Source organism: Vigna unguiculata, chromosome 3 (genome assembly GCF_004118075.2).
Source record: "Vigna unguiculata cultivar IT97K-499-35 chromosome 3, ASM411807v1, whole genome shotgun sequence".
Taxonomy (NCBI): Eukaryota; Viridiplantae; Streptophyta; class Magnoliopsida; order Fabales; family Fabaceae; genus Vigna; species Vigna unguiculata.
The window spans coordinates 60,216,924-60,235,205 of record NC_040281.1 but is presented as its reverse complement, the minus strand read 5'-3'; the positions used below and the strand labels follow the sequence as shown (position 1 = coordinate 60,235,205).

Sequence of the window (18,282 nt, the reverse complement as noted above, 5' to 3'; positions counted from 1 at the left end):
CTTTTTTTTATTTATTTTATTTATTTTTTATGATAAAACTTTCAATGTTTAAAAATTGGAAAACTTTAAGAAGTTCACAAAATTAAGTAAAGACTTTGGGGAATTAAATGATAAATTGATAATTCAACATTTTTATCATATTCATACTATGACATACACAATGTATTCTTTAAATTTTAGCACATTAAAAATTACATAATACTTGTCTTTTCCAGTTATACAAGAATTTGAAATGTTAATGCAAGAGTCCATAAAAGAAGTAATTAATATACACAAGTGCAAGTTTTTTTTAAAAAAAAAATTATGCAGACTTGCGGGCCGGCCCGCGCGGGCCTGCGGGCTCACTATCTTGGTTCGCCCCGCAGGCCAGGCCCTAATTGCCATCCTAATAAATACATTAAAACGTGGTTTAAATATAAACTTTGACAAAGTCTTTAAATTTTTTTGACAAAAACTATTATCTTCTTATGTCATCCTATTTTATTTTATTTTATTTTATATTTGAAAAAAAATAATAGTTTTAAGAAATAACAAAAAATACATACACAAAAAATAATAAATATTGTTGAAAATTAGAAGATAAAGACCAAATTCATGATAAAAAATACATTTATTGAAAACATGATGTAAAACAGTAAATCACTTGTATTATTCTGTATAAATAAAAGTCAAATTAGCTAATCTATCTAACATAATAATTTTTCTCACAAAAAATCTAAAAAACTTTAAATTGTATATACTTACAAAAATACAAGCACCGATACCATCACCCTTCAAAACTTCGTTGATCCAAAAAACGATGTCAAACCAAAATAAAACCACTCTCCAACTAAAGTCTCTAAAAATTGTCCTTACAAGCATGTTCCAAAACATAAATGACTCCATAAATTTAACATAAACAAAAGTTTATACAACTAAAAAAACTAAAAAGTTACATATATATTCACTTCGACTTTTTTCTAAAATGCCAACACATGAAGTTACATCAGTAATCCCTGCTTTCACCATCATAATTGATCTTAAGCTAATTAACATATAAAATTTTTCATATTATGTTCGTAGATGAAACCTCCTACCCGCCATTCTTTAAATATTGAAAACTTTTCAACATTGAAAAATCATAAACATATCAATCATATGCTTCTTGAATTTATTTATAGTCATACACACCAATTTCTTGAATTATTTAAAGTCATATGCACCAATTTCTTAATTTAAAAATAAAAATCATTGGACACTAAAATTTATTATGGTTTTTTATTTTCCAAATCATTTAGAAAACCAGAGTAGTCATAAGCAAATAACTACACATAATTTATCAAATTGAAAAAGAAAAACTGCAAATCTCAAAAATTTTATTTCATCCATGTATCGGTATCACACATTATGTGATTATAAATATTTTTAAAAACATTTAGACACATAATCAAACATATTAAAAAAGTTTTAGGTTTTTTTAATTGAATTCTTCTCCTTTAAACTCTGGAACGACTAAAAGTTGATCAAATTAACTATTTCATAATAAGAAAAATGATAGTTTGACAATACTTTTCTTAACGAAATTTGACAAACTATCTATTTAAATAAAAAAAAAGTATTCTTTTATTATTTTATTTTTGATTAAAAAATAAAAAATAATTTATTTAATTCTATTTATGAAAACTTCGTCGAATTTATCAAAACAAATGTTTGTAAAAAAAAATAATTCTCACTCATAATAATACGAACTATTTTCAAACCTTAAAAGTATGAAAGCAGTTACTTTGTTCATGGCATGGCCTCCCAAACATATGGTGATTATTATAATATATAAAGAAAAATATATTATAGTGTTCATACTTATTATAAAGAAAATGGAGAGGAAGCACAGAGGAAGCATGAAATAAGAGAGGGAATTAATGGAGAGGAAGCACAGAGGAAGTTTTTTGGTAAGAAAATGGGAAAGGAATGATAGGCATATGGGTTGAGGCCATAGATGATAATGTGAAGCTGCTTTCACATGCCATTGCAACAATCCCTCTTCTCTTTAATCAACCTTCCATAATGCAACAAATCATGAGATTTCATACCCTGCTTTTTCATTTTAATCTTTTCCTCAAAAGGCCCTTTGGGGGATGCTGTTTTCGTCAACCAACCTACCCATGCTGTCTCATTTTTTCATCTGTTAAGATTAGGATCATCAATTTTTCTTCTGCGCTGTCAAAAGTAAGTTTAGATTCATGCTATTATGTCCGATCCATATTTTGACTTCCCCAATTTCAAATCACAGGCCCTACCCTGTCTCCTATATACATATATAAACCTTTCCTTTCTCAATATGTTTATATCTTCTCTCTAGATTAGCTTCAATTTTGGCTTTACAACCCAGAATATCAGTTCAAAATCACTCTCTAATCGCGGATTTCAAACGCGCAAAAAGTTGTGACTTGTAATCATTTATTTAAATCTTCTATGACGTTAAAGTGGTGCAGATTTTTACCATCTCTCAGTGAGGCCATGTGCCAACCCAGTGGAAAAGCGTTAAGCTTTTTTAACTTTTCTTTTCTCATCGGCTACCAAAAATAAAAATCAATCTACTTTTACTTTTCTCTTTTCAGTTTGTCTTAGTTTGCTTTCACAAGTTGTGCGAGTGAACATCAGCTACCCACCTACCTATCTTTCTCTCTAACTCTCGCACAATTCTATCCAAAAATCTGTCTACCATTCTAACTCCTTTTCTACCATGCATAAAGCCTATATCACAATCTCAACTAAGCAAACATCATAGTTAATGGTAGCTAACAACATCAAAAGTAGAACAAGGTTGTTTTAAAAAATTCATGAGCTCCACAAACTATGGAAAATAATTACAATTAAGTGTTGTTAAACTAAACTACAAACATAGACCACTGGCAATGGCTTTATTTGTTTCCAAATTGGTAGTTTCATACACAGGAAGTTCTTCTTGGTACCTTGCAGCTCCAATAAGATGATCCAGCTCAAACAAATCTGAACTTGAACAACTCGCATCATCTTCTTCGTCATCGTCTTCGTCTTCGTCTTCATCCTCGTTACCGTAAAAGCCTCTAAAATCAAGTTCACCCTTACCAGAATTTCGATAACCTTTTACAAAACCACGCGCCGCTGCTTCTTCAGCTCCATTTTCTTCTCCCCGGACACCGTTCTTCAGCTCCTTTATCGAAGAACTTCTAGTGATCTTCCTCACGGTGAAATTAGGCTCACTCTCATAAATGTTGCTACATTTGTGATAACTAGGTTGTGGCTCAGAATCCTCACCTAGGATTACGCTAACGGGGTAGAACCTCACGGATCTTTTGACCCCATTGGTGTTGGATTTTTTAGCCGAAGAGGGTGTTTTGCTCATGCAAGACCTTCTCGAGAAGGAAGAAGGAGTGGAAGAGAAACACGGGGACTTTGATTTGTGCTCAAAGCTAACATCTTCAACAGCCCCAACGTAACACATTTTGGCTTTCTTCACGTTCTGCGAGTTGAAGATGGAGCTAAGGAAGCTGGCGATTCTACTCCCCGGTGAAATGGGTTGCTTCACTCTCTGATTCAGTTCACCGTAAATTTTCAAAGCCCGCAACTTGGTCCTTGCGAAGCCACCCTCTTTGTTCTGCTTCTCGGAAACCCTGTGGTCTTGTTTCTTCTTCTCCGATGCGGGTCTTGGTCTGTGTTTCTTGAAGGTTGTCGTGTCGGTTTCTGAAGAGGAAAATATCCCCCCAGAGCTGCATTCCGAGGAGCTTGAACTGTAGTTGAGAAAGTGAGAAGTTTGGGAATGGGAACGGGAATGAGAAGTATGCTTCTCCATCCAATCTTCCAGCATGACGGCGCGGCGGAGATTCATCCTCTCTTTCTTGCCACTTTTTTCAAAGGTGAAAGATTGCGGATTGTGATCGAAGAGAGAAGGTGGTTGATCCTGGTGAAGGTTGGATTTTGACTCGTCGATGGAATGGTAAATGGCGTCAAGGAGAGAGGAGGAGAAGGAAGGAGTTCTTCTCCTTTGTGGGCAGGTGGATTCCTTCATGGACTTCTCCTTCTCCTTCTCCCTCTGTCTTGTGTGCATTTTTGGGTGAAACTGAAAGTGAAACTTATAGCAGTTGAAGAAGGTGAGGTTAGTTTAAGAGAGGGTAAAGTTGTGGTGAGAGAGAATGTGAAAAGGTGGAAGAGGGGAATGGAATAGAAAAATGGTGCAAGTTGAAGGGTGTTTGAAGAGAGGAAGGAGAGAAGAGAGAATTTTAATGAGAAATGACAGGGTTGGTTGGGATTGTGTTTGTGTGTGTTTGTACAGGAGCATGTGTAGGCGTTGGCACTACAAGTGTACGTACACCTTTCGGTGAACACAAACAAATAAATTAAGTGTTAATTAGAGAAAGCAACAGTTGTGGGAAATAGCACACTCTGACAACGCCCAAAGTAACTCATACAGAGTAATTATCATGTCACACATTACATCTCATCTCAGAATTGCCTACTGCCTATTGCCATGGCTTTCTATTGTTGGGAAACAAGAATGAGAAATGAATAGATGCTGATTTTCGTTCTGTGTGTGTGTTTGTTCTTTCTTGTAACTGTTTCTTTCATTTTGATGAGTAGAGGGAATGAGAAGAAGGTTTGGAATTGGTGTGAAAAAGAGAGAGAAGTGTAGAAAGTTGCAAGAGACTCCCGCGCGTGCGGGCGATCTTTTCAGACTTCAGATCACACTCCACCACACTTTTTGCTTTTTAACTATTTTTAAACAAATTAATTATGCAATTCTTCTCATTTACTTTACCTCTTCTTTTATATATTTTAAGTATTTTGCTGGGATATCATACCAATCAAAAACTATTTCCTTATCTTATAAAGTCACATTTCGCATATATATATATATATATATATATATATATATATATATATATATATATTATTTTTAATTACATTCATTTTTTCTAAATATGGTTTTCACAATAATGTTCTTAGATATATTGGGTCGGACGGATACTTCGTGATAGTTTTGTTTGTCGGTTTGTTCACTCTTCAAGGTCTTTTATTCATTCAAAAGTGTTAGGATGATATCTTACAAGAGGTTAAGTTATTAAGTATCCAAGCACAAAAATATTAAATATCATAATAAATGTAATCAATTATTTTATTTATACTATTTATAATATGATTTTAGATCGGATAATCGCACCTAACGTTCAATCGAATAGTTATCTTAATAATCGATCGGTCTCCATAATCATAAAATATTTGTCAAACAACATTCAACGTTTTGTCTAATAAATTTGGTCAGTTCTCACTTCTCTTTCGCTTGAAGGTCTTATACAATTTAATCAATGCTTAATATTAGCTTAGATGATCGTAACCAATGGACGATTGGTCCATATTATACATGATCTTCTAACTATGTTTAATTTTTTAAAAAATAAATAAAAGTAATTTGGGGAAAAAAATGTTGTTTTCTTTTTACTATCATAAACAGATGTTTTATTCAAACCTATAATGATAAAAAGTTATCGTTCACAAATTAATATTCCAACTAGGTAGAGGTACAAATTCAAAACAATTTGGTCTTCATCCCTGTCAGATCGTCACGAGCATTAAAGTTCATTTTTAGTTTCATAAAATTAGATAACGACGTATAACGATGTAATGAAAATAACAAAATTAATTAAATAACACGTTGAAAATAATTAGATAACCATGATAAACTGATTTTGATAGTTTATTTATCGTTAATGTAAGAATGTGTTCTGAATATACTATATTTTTATTTACACATCCATATGTAGTTAAAGATCTTGAAGTTGGGTCAAGAATTATAGAACAATTTTATAATGTTTTCAAGAAACATGTATACAAATTTACTGTGTACTGATTAACACTTATTAGTTTGATCGTTAAATTTGCTACAAATCCTCTTTCCGGTTGTAGAAAAATGTTGAGTTTTGTTTTTGTTTTTTGTATTATAGTGTTACAATTAAAAGTCTCCTTGTGAGGTATGTACATATACTACATTTTATGAGATGCATAAATAGAAATCTTTCTAATAAAAATAAGGTGTGGAAATTCAAGTCAATAATTTCTAGTTTTCATTTTGCAGTTTTTTTTTTTACTATTTAAAAACAACATTTACCTCTAACTTAAGTTAAAAGTTTCAGTATATTATTTTTTAAAACTTTAGTTAAATTCAACTAACTTAATTTTTCAACTAAAACTCAAGCTCGCGTTTAATAATCAAGAAATTATCCAATTAAGGACTTTGAAAGATTAATCCTAACCAATAAAAAGTTATCATTACCCTTATAGAGTCATTCAGAATTTTGAACATAAATTTTTTTTTTAAAATAAGACTTTATTAAGTTTTAAAATTTCTCATAAATTTAAAAATTTTCAATTAAATTACTGATAAAATATTATGATTTATTAAGTACTCAAACAAAATTCATTTTCAATTGGTGTTTGAATTTTTAGTTAACTTGATGATATGATGTTAATTGTGGAACTATTAAAATGGGATGGAACAGTGAGCTAATTCGGTTCACCACGAGTTCGAGTCAAATTGGATTGATATTTTTTTACATATTTTAATATAGATTAATTTTTACCTTACTATAACCTGCTCACCCGGGTTTAATTTGTAATGTGTTGGGTTGGCTCACCAACTCAGAAATAAAGGGTCACACAAATGTTTTGTGTTAAGTTGGGTTTTGCATGTGGACCACATTAGGTTTTTTTTAGCCAACACATAAATAATTTGTATTTTTGTGATTTTTGTTTGTATTTGGAGTGTATTGAAGTTTATTTAGATTTTAATTGGAATTATAATTTAGTTTTGATTGAAAAAAAAAATATACATTTTTTTAATTAAGTGAACCTGTGAGTCAATCCATTTAATCCACTAACCTGTGTTGGATCAAACCAGTTTCAATTTGTTTTGGCTCGGTAATAAGTGAGCCGAGTTGGGTTGACTCACTAAATGATATAAGTCGAACTGAATCGGGCCGGGTTACCCATTTTGACAACTCTAGTTAATTAGGTAATGTGATAATTATCTTTTTATGTCATCTTATATAATTGTCGTCACATATTATTTTATAATTTTATTATACATTATTAGAAACTCAATTGAAAATAAAAGAGATGACATATCAAGTTAAATGAGAAAGAACTGAATTGAGAAATATAATTTTGCTAGTATTTAATAAACTATATCGACTAAATTGAAAATTCTCAAATTTATCAAGAACTAAATTTAATTTAGGTTAAATATGTCTTTAGTCCCCAGACTTTAATCCAAAACTAGAATTTGTTTTTGTGTGAAACTTTGATACATTTTTATTCCCAAACTTCAAAAATAAATGAATATAATTTTTTTAACCAAATTATGTTATTTTTTTTTTTTTACATGTGAAACACACTTCGTGTTAGCATTTGAGTTGTTTGTACTGTTTGACACATTTTCGCTTCAATATAAGTTAAAAAACGCTTTTGATACGTAAAAAGAAAATAGCATAATTGGATTGAAAAGACTATATTCATTTATTTTTAAAATTTTGGAACCAACATATAGCAAAGTTTAAGACAAAAATAAATTTTAATTTAACGTCAAAGTTTAAGAACTAAAAAATTTAACTCTTTAATTTATTTTGAAAGAAACTAAAATGAAACATATCACAATTGAGATGAAATATGTCAAAGTTCCGTTTGCAGACCAGATTATGTTCAAAACAAATTAAACATAACCTTAAAAAAGAGTTAATAAACACCTAATTTATTCTACTTTATATAGTACTTTCCAATCATAGTTTTAAATAATAAGATGAATTTGGAAAAGAGTGAATGGATAAATTTGAAGGAAGGAAAGTCTATGATGTTTGTTTTAAAGGATTTGAAAATGAAAGTGAATAGATTTGAAGGTGAAGTTTGTAAATAATTTGATGGAAGTGATGGATAAAAAAAAGTAATAATATATTAAAATATAATATTACAATTTCACCTTATGATTAAAATTAATAATAATAATAATAATATTAATATTAATATTATTATTATTATTATTATTATTATTATTATTATTATTATTATTATTATTATTATTATGGACCGTCTGTTCTTCTTCCTCGAGCTACAACACAGGGTGTATCTTCTTCTTCCTTGGCTCGTGCCTCGTCTTCCTGGGAACATCACAATGGCCTGACTCGTGGATACGGATGGAACCACCGTGAAAGTTTGGTGGTGAACAAGCGTCCCGCTAGATTTTGCAACGAGGGTCTCGACCTCTAGAGGAATGGGAATCATTCCCCATCAAAGTTAGAATCGTCATTTATCTCTTACAATGTTTGTTTTTCTCACTTGTTAATTGCACACATAATCGGTTCTCATATGTCAGAATCAATTCTCCTCCTCCCCTAGTTCCTCATAGAAACTGCATTTCTCCACCTCTTGAATTATCTCCCTCCCGAGAATGACTAGTTATCCCATGGATTTATAACACATTGGAACACTTAACGAACACCCCTACTCTCGACATGTTGCAATACATAGAGAAATGAGTATATTCGTAATATTAAGAAAAAAAGTAAAGGTTAATTAGGTAAATATAATATTTTTCTCTTCAAATTTGCTCAGTGAAGATGAAAATCTTGCTCTCTCAAATCTATCCCGATATATGAACAACAATACACAAAAATAAATAGAAATTAAAAGATACAATCTCACCCTTCAAAGAAATAAACTTGAATTTGTTATTACCTTATACTTTTTTTATAACATTTATATTATTAGTATTATATTGAAAGTTATGGATAAAACATCAACTATATACATCTTTAAGTCTCTGGTTTAATATTTAATATTGACTTAATTAAGTTTCAACTTCATAATAAAATTATAATTTTTTCTTAGATTTTTAATAAATTTTAATGGTTTATTGAATATTTAATAAATTTATATTTTTTTAATTGAATATCTATTCTTTAAATTTTTTTATTAATTGAATAATGCACCTGTTAAGTGATCGACATGACTGTTTAGAAATAAATATTATTTTATTTGATTAAGATAAATGTTTGAAAATAATTTTATTAAAATGAATGTTATTTATTATATACATAAAATATTTGAGAATTAATTTTAAAAGTAAAGATGATATAAATTTTATTTTACTTAAAACATAAACGAGTCACGTGTTTATTTAAATATAAAAAGCGTGAATATTATTTAATATAAAAAATATACTATGAATTGTCTTCTTTTATTATTATTCTTGTCCCTACATGCTTTAAATAAGAAATGATTATTTCAAAATAGTAATTTGATTATCTGTTAGTAACATTTAATGTTGCATTTATGAATGTCAACATAAACCGAAACAGCGTTTAAATCTAATTAAAAGAAGTAGTTCTGAATTGGGTAATTTGTCTTTTCAACAAATCAAACGTCTCACTATAGAACAGGAAGAGTGGAGGGAAAAGTTTCAAATAAAACAATTTTGTATTTTGGCATTAGCATAAAAGAGTTTTGGATTCCATGATCCCAAAGTGTCCAAAATATTCTCATAAAACTCTCATTTACAAAAAATAGAATATAGTCAATAAAACCCATGGGAGTTTTGGGTCAAAACTTGTGGACTCTGTTTTCCGTTTAACTTAACGGGCTCTATAGATAACCTTCAAATAGTCCAGCTTGAAGATGTTGATTAAAGAATGCCAATTTGTTTTCTATTTTGCTGACTATTACCTTCTGAATAATAATAATAATAATAATAATAAAGTTTGATTAATATTCTTATTTTCATATAATATAAAAATACACTTTCCAAATTAGTCTCTTGTATTTGTTGGAGGTAATGCATAGATTTAAAAATATGAACATTTAAAAAAATAACATTAGACAAGATTGAGATAGTAAAATTACTTATATTTAAATTATTTAAATGACTATTTTTTATTTATATATGTTAGTTCAGAGAGTGTTATTTTAGAGAGAGTAGTTGAAAATAAATAAACATGTTTACTAAATCCATTGAGCAAGTATATTGCAGTTTTTTCACTACTTTCTAATTATTATTCTTAGAATGGTTGCAAGTTGCGAACACAAAATCATTCTATCGGATGTCCCTGAAGAAACTGCATAAAAGAACATAAAACTTAACAAAATCAAAAGATAAATATATTCATTGTGATTTAAATAAGGGATGACAATGATCTTTCTCCCAAGGTTTCACATCACATTTAGTTATCTTAATTTTTTTTATTGCATCAATGGTTTTACTTGTTAAAAATTTGACCACATTTTTCACCAAAACCAGTGCACTGGAAGTGTGGGAGCTTGTGTTTACATTTCCTCACAAACATTATATTTATTCTGAGTACAGAATGAGGAATGAAAAAGGCAGATACGCAAGTATGGAAAAAATGTAAATAAACAAACAACAAAAATAATGAGTGACTGAGCAGTGATGAAAGACCGTAAACCTGGTGAAGCTAGAAGGGTAGGAACAAAAATAAAGAAAATAGATTCATTCTTTGTATCCAATTTGAATAGTAATAGAATTTACAGCCACCAGACTTCTTAGGCTTTTTCTAAGTAAATCATTGCCGATACTAGAAACTATATTTACCACCCACATTCAAGAGAGAAGATAAGCTGAAGCAATTAATGGCACAGAGAGATGTAAATAGCCCAAAAAAAGGCAGAGGTGCAAGTAGCACCTCATCTCATACCTTCGCCTATAAAGAGACTTAGTAGTACTAGTATATATAGTAAAATAAATATGGAACAATTTAATAAGCAACACCAAAGCATCAGCAGTCACCCCCTTTTATAAAATCTCACAACTCACAAGTATTGTTCATGTATTCTGGCACGGTTCTCCTCCCACCATAATCTAGCATGCATCTCTCCAAATTTTTCTCGGCTGTGTAACACATCACAACATCAACAAATAAATTCCATATTCTAAACATGAAAAATAAACACTATACTAATTGATGCATGATTGTATCTTCACGCCTTAGATTTACAATATCCAATCATAAACTGGGACAGTGATATATGGGAGCAGAATGGGAGGCAGAAACAGACAAATCAGCACAAAAAAAAAATAGACTAATCCTTATACTATAAGCCAATTAACTTGTAATGTATTCCTAAACACATGGTTTAAGCCTTGATGGAAAAAAATCATTTTTTATAAAACAATAATTAATTAAATTTTAAAAACACTTAATAAACTTAAAAAAGTAAAATAATATAATGAACTATATTAATAACGATAAAAGTAATAACGAATTATATATTTGCTTAAAAAATAAGTTATAGAAAGAATTTTTCTTTATAGATATTTATAAATGATGTAATATTTTCTATTCAAATATGTAACTAATTAATTTTAAATAAATCTTGTGAACATAAATATAAATATTATAAAACCCTCGTAAGATAAATTTCATAAGCTTTGATTATAGTGTCTGCACCGTTGTTAAATTCTCAAAAATCTAACGTAGTAATGAACTGTTAAAGGGAATTATCCAGTCATAAAATTGGCAGGAAGCGTACCTAAACCTGACTCGTTTGAGCTCCCTTGCGCCACCTGGCAATGCTCTGATTGTAATGTAAACACCAGGTTCATCCTGTTCAACCCACTCAGTCTCCAACTCACTGGCATTGCTGATTGATAAATCACCAGAGCGATCAGCCTCTCTGGATGAGCTACTTCTGATAGAAGCATCCATTGATGATATCTCCGTCTTGGCGGCACTAATAGTGGACACTTTTGGGGTAGAGTTCAAACCATTTGAGTCGTAGAAATGCCGGGATTGCATTGATTGATGATCAAAGGAATCTGAGGATGAGTATCCCATTCCCATCCCTGTTGGACGGTAAAGAGTACGAGGTAACCGTTCCCTGGTCAGTGGAGGTGTTACAGGACTGGCTTCTGCTGATTCAAGCTTTGTGCTCTGTTATTTATGAATCCATGTAAACATTAGCAAATTAAAAATAGTGACGCAATAACTCAGTAATTAAGAGAAAAGGGAGAAAACTCAGTAACGTATTGTCTAAGCATAGCCCAAGTAACATGCAGAAGTCAATTACTCAATAGTATATGTTTACTCGAGTATAAGCTAACTAAATTACCTCATCTTCAGATCTTGGCGGCGTCGGAAGAGGGAATGCTTGGCGGCTAAACCTTTGAACATTGTAAAGTTCCATAACTTTGTCGTAGTTATCTGCCCACCACCTTTGTGCTTGCCATTTGTTGAACATCTCTCGACTATACAGAATAGAAAACAAACCATAATTCAATTCACTTCTCTCTAGTCCCCGTGTCATATATGAACTATATGCTTTAGAACAAAGCAACATGTTATTTAGCATCTGCATTTTGGAAAAGAGAAACACAACAGTATATAAACACTGTTAAAACTAAAATGTGATTTTGTCCTTCACACCTCATCCTGTTTTCCACTCATTTATTTTTCTTTTTTCATGTGTGTGATGTTGGGTAGACGGGTGGAATAGTTATTCTTTCAAGCTAAACGATATCAAAGTTATCTGTATGAGTGGTCGGCGTGACTCTAGCTTCAAAAACATCAACAAATTTCAGTTTGTGGCTGCTATTATGATGTTATTTTGTTGACCAACCAATAAATAGCTCTTAGATGAATTCCAAGTTCTCTTAGTGGTTTGGTTTATGACACTGTAATCCATTATGCTAAGTTACTCAACTGGTTACTTTTTGACAAAGAATTCTCATAAATAATTAAAAGCTAAAACAGTCATTCGGTGCGTGGAATAAAGTTGTTCCATAGCCACACTTGACCTTATATTTGGGGCTTGTCTAGAAAATCGAAAGCAGGTGGGCCCAAACGTAATTAGTGACAAATACGTAACTAAAACCCACCAAACATGAATTGATTTAGATGGTTGAATAAGTTTTAAATTGAATATTAACTTCAGATAAGTAAATGCTTAAATTTCTGCGATGAGGAAGTGGAAAAGACAAAATAAAAGAGACAGAAAATCATGCGTACACAGACCCACCCACTAATTCCACATTGGTTGGGATTGCATCACAAGTCACCAAGTGGGGTCGACATACCCAAGTGTCCTTCATGTTTCTATCCAACAATAATTATAGAAAAAAATGTGATAAAAGAATATCTAGAAGACTTTAACTTATACAACCATCTATCTTTGACATTATTTTGTGCCCACGTAGTGGAGGTTCATGTTTTTGTCTTGTATATAATTCTGGAGTGGATTCCGCAGCATATTGCAGATTAAAAGACAAAAATACTGGTATTAGACGCAGACAAAGAAGCGAAGAATCAGGCATGACACAACGAATTTTTTTTTTAGAGAAAAGAAGGTAGCAGAAGGGTTTCCTCCGACCACTCGACAAAACTCGGTTTAAAGGTACCAACACAATCAACGACGACCCACCAGGGCCACCACCTTACAGGCCACAGCAAGTTCTCTTTTAAAGACCTTTTCTGATTACTTTTGGCAAGGGCGTGAAATTTTACTGAGGATTGTGGGGCCCAAAACCTACTCTCATCTTTGCAGAGAAGGAATTATGTTTCATTTATAGCATTGGGGATTTGGACTTTGGATACTTGGATTGGCAGCGACAACTGAGCATAAATGCGTAATAGTGATCGAGCTGAAGTTCAAACCCTTTCCCACTTATCCAATTACAAAAGACTAAACAGTGGGAAATGGCTTGCAGTTCCAAAAAATGGATGATTATCTGGGAACCGCGGTTACCAATTATAGGATCATCACTCACTGCATTCAAAACTCGTGAAAATCATCCATCTGGTATATAAATTAAAATTGCACTAACACAACTTAATCACCTGTAACTGTATTGTCAAGATTAAGAAGGAAAGAACATTAAGTTTTAGTATTTGTACATACTGTAAATATTTTATTTTAATACTATATATACTATATAATACATTACATTTTAGGCAATGCGATGCGGGCACACAAAAATCAGAGTAATAAGACCTTGTATCACATATCACTAAAGGAATTTATTTATAGAATTTAACATCACGCACCCACCCAAAATATGCATAAATAAGCCACCGACAATTAAAAAAAAAAAACTCAATTGTACTAGTATTTTTCTAAAATTATCTATTGCATTCCGAATCGTATTTTTAACGCGAATAGGAAGTTTTAACAATGTATTTCATATTTTTTAAAAGACACTAAAACTAATCCAATTACACTTTGTTATATCTGTGTGTTACAATAAATTTTATTGTCGACCATTCTACATTTTCAAAGAATCAAAGTATCACACAATCTTTAAAATCCTAACATAATTGATTATAACTTTGAAAATACACTTGTTTGACTCAGCTAAATTTAAGGAAAGAGGACAGTGTAAAAGAAATCGAGTTATTAACAAAATACATGGTCTAGTATTCTACTATCAAGGAAACGAGTGAAGGAAAATTCATCTACCTAGCATCAGATACTATGTGAGAGTATATACATTGTCGCTAAACTCCATTAACTAACTCCTCGGGATCCATGGAAAACAAATTCAAAAAATATTCTATATTTATCACCAAAAAAGGGGAGAAATCTTGCCCAAAAGAATCTGTTAACTATCCTGAGGTGTGGTGTTCCAGATTTACCAAAGAAGAGATGCAAAAGAAGCGAAAACGACCCTACTAACTAATGAGGTGTGAGAAATTGACTATCCACCGTAGCAAAAGGCACTCGTTGTCATCATCACAGCCTGGACGATCCAAACAGCGACCAATCATAACCCTACACACACACTGTCTCCACACTCACCGTCCGGTCAATACCCCCAACGGCAACGAAAACAACCGCACCACGGGTACTGTCGCCCCCATTTCAAACACAGCACGAGACGCCTAACATTACGTATCGTAACATAACGCAGTTGTACGTACCTGAACCGAATGCGTTTGAGATCGTTACCGCCACGTGGCAACGACACGAAGGTAATCAAAACGCCAGGCTCCACCTGCGCCACCCACTCCTTCGGCTCGTTCTCTTCCACGAACAGCACCAACGGCTCCGCTCGCCGTCCGCTGGCGGAGTTCGGCGTCCCCTCCCCGCTCGATATCCCCTTCAACCGCGCCTCCATCTCCTTCCCCCACGTCCGAGTGGTCGTCGAGCTTGAACTCCCTGTCCGCCGGTACGACCACCGGAACCGGTCGGAGTCCGCGTCCGACTCGGTGTTGCTCCTCACTCGTCCCTGCGCCGCTGGCCCCGTGCACGGAGCGCAATGCTTGTAGGCTCCCGAAGCCTTCAACGCCATATCCCTTATCTAATTTCACAATTAAGAAAAGAAACACGAAAATCAACAATTCTTTATCGGTATGAACTTTCCATTTCGTTGCTTCTTGTACAATACCTACCTGGGAAGTAAGGGATTTGATGGCTTGCGATTTAGCGGCGCTTGTCGCGTTGTTTGGATCTGACTCATCAGGTTTCTTCGGACGAGCTATGCACGTAAGCATTCTCGCTTCGTAGTGATAATAAAATTAAATTAAATATATGTCTGCGAAAAAAATAAGAATAAAAGTTAAAAAATAGAAAATCAAATTCCACTGCGCTCGCATTGCAGAATCGGAAACAAGAAATCGAAAGAAAACGAGAAGAGCACGCAAACTGCACCTGAGCGTGAGTTGTTGAAGCGAAGAGCGGGGAGGACTAATAGGGCGCGAAAACCGAAGTGGTTGCAATAATAGAAGCCATGACACAGCAAATTGAATTAATGCGGGGATTGAATTGAGTTACAATAAGAGAGATTGTGTGGGGAATGAAATTGAGAGAGAGGGAAGAGGAAGCATGGTGAGGGAGTCGGTGGTGAAGTCTCCGGTGGCGGCAGAGTGGGGTGTGTGATTTTATTGGTGTTTTTGGTTTGCTTGGTTCGGTAGAAGCTATAATGGTGCAAGAGGAGTGCTGTCTGTTATTGTGGATTTCACTTTTTTCTGTCTTGTGGGATTACCGGTTACCGGATGTTAACCGCCTCTCACTCCTCTCGCGCTTGCTGTATTTTCAAGTTTTGTATACTTGCTTGCCCGGGAACACACTCCTCACTTGGGGCTTCTTCCTGCACCCCAAAGCATTTCTCATGTACTTCCAAAACTTTTTTTGTTTTCAATTTTACCCTTAAATAAAGAAAGAGAAAACACAGTAAAAAAAAATTAACTGCACTCTTACACCCAGTCAACACGAATCTGCTTTTGTTGTAGGCCTCTGCACCCCCAAAAAATGCCAAAACGGATGACAGAATCCGCTTCAAGATTTTAAATATATTTTTTAATTTTTGTTTTGTTTATTTATTATGTTTTCATATATTTTAATATATATCTAAAAATAAAGTAATATATATATATATATATAATTTGATTTGTAAATAACTTTTTGAAAATTAAATGTAATTATAAAAATAAATAAAACTAAATGATAATTAAACTTTAAATTAGATAAAAGAACAAAATTCCAAATCCGTTTCTGTTTTTTTTTTAATGAAACGGAACGTGGAATCCGTTTCGCACAGAGCTGAAACGGAATTCCAAATCCATTTTTATTTTTTTTTTAACGAAACAGATTGTGGAATCCGTTTCGTGTTTATGTTTTTCGTGCTGAAACGGAATATGTATTCCGTTTGGTGTTTTTTTTGGTTTTTCTGAAACCCGTTTTAGCGTGTTTTAAACTGGTTGGAGAGGTGGAGCGTGTTTTAAAGTGGTTGGACAGGTGGAGAGAAGAGTATTAATAATTGAATTTGAATTGGTAAAGGAACACAGCCTAAGGGAAGAGTGGGGTGTGTGCATGATTGATGGGCCATGGGAGAGAGAGATTTGGGAGACGGAAGACACATTCCGTTTCATTTTTTTAATTTTTAGCAAAACAGGTGTAATCCGTTTTGTAATGGGTGCGAAAATCATAATTTATAGGAAACGGAATACAGAATCCGTTTCATAACGTTTTGAAACGGATTCTGTATTCCGTTTCAAAAAAATTTGCAATTTTTTTTATGAAACGGAATACAGAATCCGTTTCAAAACAATTTTTTTTATGAAACGGCATACAGAATCCATTTCATAACGTTTTGAAACGGATTCTGTATTCCGTTTCATAAAAAAAAATTGCAAATTCTTTTGAAACGGAATACAGAATCCGTTTCAAAACGTTATGAAACGAATTCTGTATTCCGTTTCCCATACAGCTCTCACGACCACGAACCACACAAACCACAATGAAACTGAGCAAAAATTTTAATGAAAGCTGGATGATGGAGAAGAAACGGAGTAGAAGAATAGTAAATAGTAACGTATAATAACGTTTTGGGGGGTGCAGGGACGTTGACGCAGTAAATGAAATTTACTGCGTCCGTACCCACTTTCACTCATTCTCACAATATATTAAATAAGGGCATAAACGTAAATTTTGGGGGTACAGGAGATTTCTTGGAGGTGCAGGGAGAAGGCGCCCCTCACTTTCCTGGGTCTGGGCTCGGCCCAGACTGTTTTTGGGTAATAATGGCCCAATTACAATCCAAACAAGTGAAACAGTCGAGGGCTTCTCCCTCCGTCTCAAACTACTTCTTCTGCACTCCTACCAAATTTTTAAATTCTCATTTATCTCATATAAAAGTAATTATATTTTTTCACTCTCTAACTGATCCATCCCAAATTTCATTTTCCAATGGATATCGATAGTTGGTGCTTGTTTTATTCTAGGGATGTCTACATTAGATACTTTGTTTTTTCTTTAAATTTGTTCTGTTACGAATGTCGACATCCAGTAACATGTTTATGTTTCATCTACGAATGTCAACACCAAAATTTAGTTTTGTTCTACAGATATCAACCTCTATACCATTGTGTTTTTTTTTTTCATTACGAATGTCAACATTCGATTAGGGATGACAAATAAACTCGTCCCAATGACTATTGTCTAAATTCGTCCCCGTTTTGACCGGAAATCTCCACATTGACTAGGTATGGATATGGGAAATCTCCGACTTTTTCAATTGGGTAAGAGGATGGGTATGAGGATGTGCATATTCGTCCCGTCGTCGTCGTCGTCCTCATACCCGACTTTTTTATTATTTTTATTTATTGTATATTTTTCTGTCACATGAGAATGTTTAAGACTCTCAATTTAAGTGTTTAAAAGCATAATCCTTTCATTTACTAGGTAATATAAAAAGTTTATCTTCTTTAGTCTATTATTATTAATTTTTGTGTCATCTAAATAACTTTTTTGTTTCGCTAAAACAATTTTTAT

The 18,282-nt window shown here is 32.8% G+C and overlaps 2 protein-coding genes across 2 annotated transcripts; both read right to left on the bottom strand.

The window, feature by feature from the left end:
* Positions 1 to 2,806: 2,806 nt before the first annotated feature.
* LOC114176715 (protein BIG GRAIN 1-like A) lies at positions 2,807 to 4,596 on the bottom strand. The gene has a single exon (XM_028061842.1). The coding sequence runs from the start codon at positions 4,064 to 4,066 to the stop codon at positions 2,873 to 2,875; it is 1,194 nt and encodes a 397-aa protein (XP_027917643.1). The 5' UTR covers positions 4,067 to 4,596; the 3' UTR covers positions 2,807 to 2,872.
* A 5,897-nt stretch (positions 4,597 to 10,493) lies between these two features.
* On the bottom strand, positions 10,494 to 15,944 carry LOC114176328 (protein Brevis radix-like 4). The gene is made up of 6 exons (XM_028061339.1): positions 15,661 to 15,944; positions 15,402 to 15,544; positions 14,931 to 15,310; positions 12,127 to 12,262; positions 11,548 to 11,948; positions 10,494 to 10,906 (listed from the first exon to the last, which is right to left on the bottom strand). Exons 2-6 carry the CDS (start codon positions 15,501 to 15,503, stop codon positions 10,828 to 10,830), a joined length of 1,098 nt encoding a protein of 365 aa, XP_027917140.1. The 5' UTR covers positions 15,504 to 15,544; positions 15,661 to 15,944; the 3' UTR covers positions 10,494 to 10,827.
* Between the last annotated feature and the right edge of the window lie 2,338 nt (positions 15,945 to 18,282).